General features: G+C 39.4%; 1 protein-coding gene across 1 annotated transcript in view; it reads left to right on the top strand.

The window, feature by feature from the left end:
- Nucleotides 1-6169: 6169 nt before the first annotated feature.
- MMS22L (MMS22 like, DNA repair protein) overlaps nt 6170-10970 on the top strand; it is an 86466-nt gene continuing 81665 nt past the window's right edge. Inside the window, exons 1-3 of the mRNA XM_042884636.1 lie at nt 6170-6226; nt 7690-7877; nt 9779-9904. Of these exons, the coding sequence (XP_042740570.1) occupies nt 7690-7877; nt 9779-9904 (314 nt within the window). The 5' untranslated portion in view covers nt 6170-6226. The remainder of the gene's footprint in view (nt 6227-7689; nt 7878-9778; nt 9905-10970) is intronic.

Here is a 10970-nt window from a genome sequence, read left to right as displayed (position 1 = left end):
GGATTTCCTGAAATTCAGACAAACCAATCACTCTGACTGCTAGATTGCAATACTGACTAACTTGAAGACTCAAGTTTCCAAATTCAGGCTAAAGAAGAAGAAAATTTTTCTCCTGCAAAATAAAAATGTTTGACTCTATATCTATATAAGCATGGCATGTGCACTCTTGTTCATCACTGGTGAAATTGCATAGCTACTGATGGTAACTATGTTGAAAAATGCTGTTATGTAGCTGGCAACTTTCTCTATCAAATAGCTTTATTGTGCTCTTTATATTTGTTCTAGTTTCCAGGGAAATAAATAGGAGGCATTACTTTTGGAGTGATCCATGTATTATGGGCTGATTTCCCTAACATTTTTTTTTTATTAAAATTACACTGAGTTAAAAATGTTTTCTCGTCTTTTTAACATTAGAATAGGCAAATAAATATAAATTACATCTCTCTAAAAAAGCTTGCAACATTCCTAAATGTTGGAAGTAAAAGCACATATGAATTAGATACTTGTGTAATCACATTTCTTTGGTAGCCATTAAGTCTTCATGATAGATTACATTAAAACTGATCCCCTATAAACAGCATGTCATCCTTAATTCTTACAACATGACTCTCCCACTGTTGCTTTGGAAGCGTTGTTCTCCCATTCCAAAGCATATATAAACAAAAAATAAATTGATCTTCACTTTACCATAATTGTGTATACTGTGGTTTGCTCTCTTCTAGATACATTGTTCAGATGTAGAACTACATCTGGCTAGGCTAGTCAGAATGGGCTTTCTAATTTTTTTTATTATTATTTTTTTAAAATCTAGAACATAGTATTCATCTTTACTGCACAGTTAAATATGGACCTTAATTTCCAGTTGCCACCAATGATCTTGCCACTCCCATAAGTACCTTTCTCACCTGATCCTTTTATTGCCACAGATTGTGATTGTCCAGTGCCAAAATGGGAAACCCAAGACAAATATGCGGAAAAGTTAAAAACTTAACTTCTTTTGGCCATCAAGATGCTTTACAAACAGTTTAGAGCACTAATGTTTTGTCATTCTCACAGTGCTTCTAAACCTTGAAACAATACATGGAGGATTTAACCTTTCAGGTATTCTTTTAAGTATGATGGCTCACATCTGGATATGATCAAGTCATAACAAAGTACTCATCATGAGAGTTAAGGCTAACAGATACAGCATACTGCTGGAGCATAAACTTTTGAACTAAAAACTCACTGAGACACATATTGTACCTTTTTATATTGTTCTAGACTGCTGCTTGGATTAACAGATATCATCACACTCGTAAGATCAAAGTCTTACTGTTAATACTTCCTTAAAAACAAAAGTGAGAAAATTACCTTTATTTAAATGACAATGTAGAATTTATTAATATGACAGTTGGAACACTATGCCTGAGTATGGAGCAGCCATTTAAAGAAAGAAGAAATAGGAAGAGTTCAGATGAAAGCATCAAGAATTAATGATCCAGAGTGTCAGAAAAAAAAACCCAAAACAAAACAACCCTAAGATTTTCTTTCTCTAAATAAGAGAAGAACAAGCTGGGATTGTTTGAGGGATGAAAACAACTAGAACATGATTAAGGAACTTCAGTATGAAAGTTTCCTACAGGAAGCAAAATAAGTTCCCTGTAACCCCAGTGCAAAAAAATAACAGGCTAAAGTAACATTCAGCAACTTCCAGGCTTCCTATCAGAAATCAGGAAAAACATTTTAACGGCAAGGCTAGCGAAACACTGGAATGGATTATTTCAGTAAGTAATCACAACAAATCTTTAAGAACAGTCAGCGAGCAGCCATTAAAAGAAACTTCATTGATCTTGGCTTTGAAGAAAGAATGAGAGGGTGGATATGACACCTCCCTGGAGTCCTTTTCAGCTGTACGATACCAATACCATACATCAGTACAGTTTGATGTGGAATATTGACTTGGAATGAAAGTCAAACTCTGCAGAAGACTCAAGCCAATTTCTTCATGTAGATGATCACTTGGTTTCTGATGCAAACATCTAGTTATATATCACCTAGCTACACTGATGTAGTCTGCAACTTCCTTATTTAATAGTTTAATAATTGGTCTATATATATATAAATTGGCTATATATAAGCATAAGGTCTAATCCAGTCACAGTATATAGGACTTCACTTGCAGAGACCAGTGACTCACCAATTGGTTCCAAGGCCTTTAAACCAGACAACACTAGCAACAGCTGATAACAACACAGAATTCCAGATGTAGTCCTTAATGGAAAAGTTCAAGAGGAATTAGCTTCATGTTGTTTACCTTCAAAATTCTAAACATACCCAAGGTTCTTAATCCTGCACTTTACTATCTTTTGTGTTACTTCTGATTTTGATGTTGTTTGACTTTGTTTGGTTGTGGGTTTGTTTGTTTTTGTTTTGTTGTTGTTGTTTGTTTTGTTTTTAAATCTAAGACATTTAATGGTAGATCATTGTTAATCATTAGAGTAACAATCCTGTAAATACTTCATGAACAAATGTTTACTTCAAAATAGTTTTTGTAGAGTTATCACAAAATAACTGAACAAGCTTCCCCAGTTCATCTGTTCTTTTTCCAATAACAATTTATGCTTCAAACACAGGAACTCAGGACAAATGTACAGCTACCAGCCTGACAAGCCACTAAACATGAAAAAGTAACATTCTCCAACTTCATTTCAACAAATTCCTTACATCTAAATCATTTGACAGAACTCCAGGTAAATGATAAGGGGGGGGGAGGGAGGGGAACCAACAACTTGCATTATACATTATGTTTTGGATGGTGAGAACTGAACTGTTAGATAAACATGCTTTGTAAAATGAAATATACGTTTCATTTTATTTTATATATATATAATATATATAAATATACCAAAAAATGATACAGCAGCAAAATAGCAAGCATCAGGTGCCGCAAAGTTTCTACACCTAACAAAGTAGATCCCATTCAAAACATCATCAACTGATAGAAGTTACAAATGTCTGTGTTTCAGATACAACCAATATCTTCAAAATACATGGAATCTCTGCTATAGACAGTCGCTCTCTGTTGGTGGGTATGTGATTGCCCTTTTCACAACATTTAAAAAGATGCACAAAGCACGACTCCCCCTGCAACCTCCCAGTGAGAAAAGTTACCAAAAAGACTTAAATAAAGCAGCCGTTTGCCCCTTGGGCAGCCTGTAGCGTTACTCACCGCGACGGGTTAGTTTTGGAGACTTTCTTCCCCTCCCCCTGCACAGTAAGGGAGAATGGAGAGTAGTTAAATTTGAACTTCCCTGCTTTTGTTAGCGTGAGTCACCACCTTAACATTATCTCAACTGTAGACTTTTATCTGTGAATATCTAAGCCCTGTCTTGTGGAAAACTAATTACTGAGCCACTGAGAGGCTTCATAATGTCCTGCATTTAAGTCCTGAACATCATACATAATGCATAGGAAGCAGTCTCTGCACTCTGATTACAGAACACTGTCATTAAGAGAGCAAATTAAAGATGTGAATAATTCACTGGCTGAGCTTATTGTCAGTGCTGCATTGTGAAATTAGAATTTCTAATAAGTACTGCAATTTTTTTAACCCAATTAACACAGAGAACATCTTGAGTCTGATTAGTACAATAAAAATTATTACCTTATTCTTTTGCTTCACAACAGCCAAATTAAATACTGTACTTAATTATGCAGCATTCATCGTTTCTGTGCTAGAAATAATAACAAAAAAAAAATCTCACTGTTGCTTTAATAAGACTTCCAACATTTAGAATGCAACTGAAAAACAGAGCACGCAAATCTCTAAGCACAATTTATATTGCAAAGTTACTATCTTTTTAAAAAGACTTTGCAAATATCACCAGTCGACCATGATGTCATTGCTGATGTCTTCTTTGGAAACGAAAACGTATTAAAAATAATCCCATAAAATGATGCTCCTGAACAAGCTCCGATTATACATTGTGAATTAACTTTCTCCAGGTTGACGTGAAGCCCCCCCCCCCCCCCCCCCCCCCCAACAAAAACAAGAAACAAACAACAAAAAAAGCACCCCTTACCGACTAGAAACCAAATACACAAATATATAAACATCCATACATACACTGTTTCAAAAAAAGATGCTAAAAACATACAATGAAAAAACAATAGCTGGATCAGCTCTCTTACCTCAGTTCCCTTTTGGCACGGGATAGATCACATCCTTTCATCCTAGAAAGGAGAAAAGTCCAGTTCAACATCCAGCATGTTGATTTCTCCACACGGTGCCTGCTGCCATGTTAAGTACAGAAAATGATCACTGAGGATGCAGCTTTTGTCTCCAAATATTTTTATGCATCCTTTTAGTGACCAGGACCCCGGAACCTTCACACATCTGGCAGCAGACACCACCAGCTGCAGCTGCTGCAATAATATTTTCCTCACCCCTATTTCAATTCCACCTCTTATTTCTTCCCCATCCTGGGGAAGTTTAATCACTGAGCTCAGGTGGGAAAAAAAAAAAAAAGTGGCATTGTAATCATGAGCTTTTTTTTTTTTTCTCCTAGAGACATGGACTGCAGCAAACAAGCAAACATCTTGCATCTTTGTCTAGTTCTTTTAGCATGTGCATATGAGAAGGAAGGAAAAAAGGGCCTGAAAATTATTCAGACGCGATGCAATAGACATAAAGAGAGACAAAAAGACAGAGAGGCAGAGAAAGAGAGAGAAGGAGGCAGAGAGAGGAGAGAGAGGAAATGCTGAGAGGGAGAGGGGGCTGTCAGCGCAGATAAATCTGCATATGGAAATCAGGGTTATCCTGGGTACAGTTTTATTTAACCATGATGTACTGTTTTTTTAATTAGACAGGAATTTAGTCGAGGAAATGAGGGATTCTTACACACACAAGAGCAAACGAAGCATTTTTAAGGGCAGGAGTTTCCACAGCAAGCTGCAGCGCTCACAGCAAAACTTTTTATAGCAACTTTCTGGTTAGAAACAAAAGTTTCACGCACTGCTGAAAATTTATATACACACATACACAAAAGCACAACTGGAAGGGCAGTTTAAAATGAAATGGAATCAAGACAATCCAAAGTAGTTCAATCATCAAAGACCCAGAAGCCACCAAGTCCACAACACTACTTAGTCTCTGACACACGACACAGTATTTTAAACTAAGTTTATGCTAGGCACAGCTTTAGAACTTTCCCCCGGCCCCTGCGCTGCGGTGACTGTCACAGCCAATGAGGACTTGTGAGGCAATGAGACCAGCCAATGCCCTGCTTGGATTCCCCATACACTACAGACTAAATCCTGTGCCTGGGAAGAGCGGGGTGCCCACAGCTGTGAGCATCACCTGACCAACTAGAGAAGGAAGGACAGAGGCATGAGGAAGACTTCTTGCCTGGGATGGTTGAGGTGGCAGAAACGGAAAATGAGGTTCTGGCACAGGATAGCCCAGGATAAGCTAGACTCAAGGAAACCAGTAAAAGATAGCAGATAGTGGAAAAAAACAGGGAGATCTGGGCAGCACTGTGCTTTAGGGGCTTACTAGAAGTTGAGACATGTCCAGAATCAATTGGTGGTGGCTGCCCAGGCTAGGTATGCCTAGCAAAGCATTAACAGTAGTAGACTTTTGGGATGGGAACTGTGAGAGCGCAACCAACAGCAGCAGGGCTGTGGTACGGGGCTGCTAGAAACTCCAAGGAAGCAGATGAGCAAGAAGCATATTAGCACTATAATGGGCTCAGGCGTCAACGGGAAGCACAGGGAAGGCATGGTGCAGCATTGAGCAAGAGGAGAAAAGGCACAGGGAAACAAGGGGCAGAACCGGGAGCAGCCAGAAGGGAGCAGTGCACGGCGAGGCTCGAGTGCTGCGCCGAGGACAGTACGCACACACAAACGGCGGACTCTACGCGCAGCCAGCGGGAACAGGACGGGCCCACCGCCGCCAGGAGCCGCCTCACGGGCGGTGCTTCACCCCGGGGCGGGACAGGAGGCGGGCGCGAGAAGGCAAGCACAAGCTGACGGGCGGGCGGCTGTCCGGACAGAGGAGAGCCGGGCAGCGGGGCGGGAGGAGGGGGAGGAGAAAGAGGAGGAGCGGCCGGCGGCCAATCGGCAGCGTGGCGCCTGCGCAGTGCTGAGCTAGCGGCGGCGCGCGGGACGCACGGAAAAGTGCTCCGGCGCGGAGGCGGAAGGGTGGCGGCGGCGGCGGGCTCCGGTGGACTCCGGTGGTCCGCAGGTACCGGGCGGCGCGGCTGTTCTGCTTTTGCCTTCCCGCTCTGCTTTATCGTGACTGGCGCAGCTGTCGCCTCACCCTGCACGGTCTTGTCGTGGGCCTTGGTGGGAAGGCCTGTTGGCAGGCGCGGCGGGAACTCGCAGTTGCGGGGAGGGAAGGAGGCTGAGCGCAGGGCGTGGGGCAGTTCGGATGCCTTGAATCATTGAGTTAAAGCAACAGCGAGTGTTGCTGTGCCTTATTTTCCATAAGTTCTATATTTCCTTATATCTTCATTGATGATGCAGAGCGTTCCTTTCAGCTGTGTGCTTCTGCCGTGTTGTGCTGTCACACTTATGCACCTGCATTAAACCGAGTTGCTGAAGGCATCCTGTCAATTATTAGTTTTCTTAATTATATTGTTTGCTTATAGTTATTGTAGAACTCAGTGGCACCTGTTGCCCAGTTCTACTGTTTCAGCTGTTTCTCATATAAAACATTAGTTCTTGAGGGTTAAGTGTGCGGTGAACTTTTTTAGGATGTGATCTTTGTTCTTAGGAATCCTGAAAAGAAGTAAAAGCAAAAGGAAAAGTCAGAACTTTTATGAAAACTCAAATTAAGCTGTATCAGAATCAGCCCTACAGTGATCTTATAAACTTTTAGGATTTCAGCATATCAGGGTTCCATAATTATCACTTGATGTATACTTAGTGCTCCTCAGAAAGAACTTGAGCTGTGGTATGGCTTTAAGTCATGACCAACTGGGAGCTTATAATACAGGATGTGTTTTTATAGAGTGGCTTGTGTTGGAGGAGACCTTATAGGTTGTGTAGTTCCACCCACCTCCCTGCCATGGGCAGGAGTTTCATACTGCAGTTACTCTGGTCACAGAACAACTTGCATTTCATTTCTGCCATTTCTTTTACCCTAGTGCTAATGGAACTTTGTGACAAGTCAGTTTAGATTGGATATAAAAAAAAATGGTTTTTACAATAAAGGTGGTGAGGCACTAGAACAGGTTGCCTAGAGAGGTTGTGGAAGCCCTGTCCTTGGAGGTGTTCAAAGTCAGGTTGGACAAGGCTCTGGGAACCCTGATCTACCTGCAGATGTTCATTGCAGGTGATTTCGACTAGATGACCAAGAAGGGTCCCTTCCAACTCAAATTACTATACATCTCTGTGGCAATTTAAACTGAAACTGAACAAAACGAATGTACTTCTTTGTAGAATTAGCTTTTTGGTTATGTAACTTGCTGAACCTGTTTTGATTCTGGAAAATGAAGTTGTACAAAACAGCAGAATTATGCGGCAGGGAATGGGACCACGATTTCCTTTTTGGTGGTGTCTCTCACCTTGGGGTTGCAGTTAGGCTGATATTGTCCTCATTTGAGCTGGTGGGTTATGAAGAGCTGTAACAATGAAGAAGTTATTTGAAGGAATGCTGAAGTTTTTCATTTTAATTGTTAATTATCTGTTTATTTTCTGTATTAGATGGAAACAGTAGACGATGACTTTATGGATTCCTTCACACCTCCACTTCTCAGTGACAGCCTGCAGATGGCAATGGAGGTGGAGAATGAGAAGTCAAATCCTCCTTGTTTTTCCTGCATTTTTGACAACCAAAATGGAGGGAGAAGCTTCTCTGCAGAGTCTTACTTAGCAAGTGGGTCTCTTAAGAGGTATGTTGGTGCTTTTTTTTTTTTTTTTTTAAGAGTTTCAAATATATCTTTTTAAGATGTTCTTTCCACTATTGTTTTGTACTTCTAAATGCTGACGTTTCCAAATGAGTTTATTCTTGAGCTTTTATCATCTTTGTGGTCTACCAGACAAGGGAGGACAATTCTGATGATACTCTCCTTTGATCAGAGTTCTGGGTCCAGCTTCTAGCTCTGTGAACTGATTTGAAGATATAGTAAAGGACAGACTTGTCTTCAAGAGTTTTAACAAGACGCTTCAAAATTGGTTTGGGTAACAGCATCTGAGACCCCTTAAATTCTGGGGAAATGTGCAGCATTGCTTTTTCCAACTTTATGCTCTCCTGGATGCTGTCCTTTTTGTTCTCCTTGTGACAGAAACAAATCTGCTCTGCCCAACTTTCCAGAGCCTCTGATAGGGTCCTCTATAGCTTTAATTTCATCTTTCTCAGACCTCTACCTTCTTCTGGATTTAGGAATCTTCTGGATCTAAGGTTCAGAAGCCATGTGCGTAATATGTTTTTGTTTTTTTTTTTTTATGTGACATTCTAAAACATTGCTTTAGTTAATACTTTCTCTCTCTTTGTGATCCACCTTTAGTTTTCAGTTGTATGCTGATCCTGCAGGGATTGGTTTGCTTTTCATGCAAACATAATTTTTCTTTCCTACTTTGTATATACATTTGGACCCACTTGCTTTTGTTTTTTACTCTTTTTTTTAACCTTCTGCAAGCTTTTCTGTAAATTCTTAAACAGGATTAAACCCCCAATCCCTACTTTATTACTCTTATTTTTAGCATATCAGAGTATGTTCATTCACGTTTATGTCAAGTACGTGGATGTGAGAACCTGTGTCTTTGTGAGTGTATCAGTAGTAGATTCCATGATGACAAAGAATGCATTCCATGACAGAAACAGTTTCCTATGAAAACACACTCAGGGGCTTGTACAGCTTCACCAAGTCACTGTGGTTATGATAATTCTGTTCTGTCCTTTATTCACCTCGTCTTCTACAATCAGTTGGATTGTAAACTACTGAAAAAGCTTACATATGAGAGACTCCTCTGTCTTCATTACCTAGATCAGGACTAACTTGATTTAATTACTCCAGGCTTCAAAACAGAACAATGTTTAGACAGTTACCAAGTGAGCTACAGATGTTGTGGGAGACTGACTCAATTATTCAACAGATGCTCTTTTTGTCTGTGATTGGGAACTGTACTGGGAATAGGGCATAGTTCAAGCACGAAATAAATTTGGTTATAATGTAATGAGAACCAAGTGTTTGCCCAGAATATTTATTTTGTTTTTAAAATAGAAATATTTCTTAAATCTTATTGAATACTGTTGAATTATTTTACTGAAGTTGAGGAAAAATTCTGAAGTAGTTTTTTAAATCTCTGTTGGCTTTATTGAACAATTTGCTGTAGCTTTTAAGCAATCTTGAAGTGCACTAGTGAAATATTTTTATATTTACACAATTGGTCTACTGAGAACATATTTCAGGAAAAATGTATACCCTGTAGCTGGTTATTAGTCCTGAGACAGATTTGAAGCATAAGCTTACAGTGCTGTGTTATCTGATGTCCTGGCGTTTTTTGTTAAGCACAGTTTGTATGTTATGCCTCAGGTTGGCCCCCTGTAATGTGTTAATTTTCTTTTTTCTCTAAAATGGTCTAACTACAGAGCACAGTACATGGTTTGTACAGTGTTGAAACTAAAACTTGTCATATTTTATATACTATATTGCTAAAAAGGTGTAACGGTCTCTTCAGAGCACTGCTACACCTTCCTGTCTATAGTATAGATATTGTTATTACATTTATCAAAATCAGTGCTTTACATTTATGTATGTTATTACTGAGGAATACTGGATCTGTCTTACAGGGTTTTGCTGAGACTGGATCCTTCTCCAAATGACTATGAAGAAGATGCAGTAGAAATGTTTGGCTTTCAGTGGGTTACTGAAACTGCATTAGTTGAGTCCTGTGGACTTCTCTTTGGATTACTCAGGTATGCTGTTAGTGTATTTTATGATTATTCCAATTCTATAATTATAGCGATTTATTCTAACGATGAAACAAACTTCAAGTTTCTGATAGTAAAATCATAATATACTGTGGGCCATGTGATGCATCTAGAATCAGCTTTTAGTCTTCCTTGTATGGAAATTTCATAGAATCATAGTGGTACGTGATGAATAAGACATAGATGGAGTTATGGAAGATGTAAATTTTGTGTCAGATAATTGTAGTATTATATGACTTTTATTAATAAGTTGCTAAGCATCGTGGAGCACATGTTAGCCATCACCAGGTAAAGACTGATAGGTATGTATTACAATGGTGTTATGGTCTATTTAGAAGAGTCTAGCTTAGCAGTTGACAACCCAGCCTCTGTGACAAGGGAGTTAGAACTAGGTGATCTTTAAGGTTCCTTGAACCTAAGCCATTCTATGGTTCAACTGTATATGAGTAAACTGTGTAAGCTTTCCTTGAATAAGATTGTACTACCCATATAATTAATGTTATCTTTTGAAGATTTGAAGTCCTTTTTTAGTGCTGAAGAAAAAGTGGGTGTTACGAGTTAAATACTGTAAATACTCCATGCATCGCTTTCTTCAGTTGTTAGGATTAGAGTAGCTTCAGCAATCTCTTCAGATACAATTACTCAGTGTTCCATTAATTCAGTGTAGGTGTTTAGTCAGTGCAAATACACAGATTACCAATAATCATCTTTGCCTACTGATAATCCTCAGGATATACAGCACACAGAGAGGATGGATGGAAGAGGCTTTTCCACGATTCTGCAAACATGTGATATATTTCACCATTCCCTTAATTGCAGTAGATTCTTCCATCCCTTTAGAGTATGGCCAAGAGCATCATGTGAAATGTCATTAATGAAATCTGGCTACTGAAACATGATGGCGTAGATGACAGGAGGTGTATTAATTAGCTTTGCTCATTTGGCACAAGATTCTTCTTCACTGTGGTTTAAAAAATGTCATAAGGAAGCAGCTAGCATAACTTAGTTATAAGCAACACCATATCCTGGTTAGCATCCAATCTGATCTGTG

This window comes from Lagopus leucura, unplaced genomic scaffold (assembly GCF_019238085.1).
Source record: "Lagopus leucura isolate 7727_CA_CO unplaced genomic scaffold, USGS_WTPT01 Super-Scaffold_73, whole genome shotgun sequence".
NCBI classification, from domain to species: Eukaryota; Metazoa; Chordata; class Aves; order Galliformes; family Phasianidae; genus Lagopus; species Lagopus leucura.
This window is presented reverse-complemented; position numbering and strand designations above follow the sequence as displayed.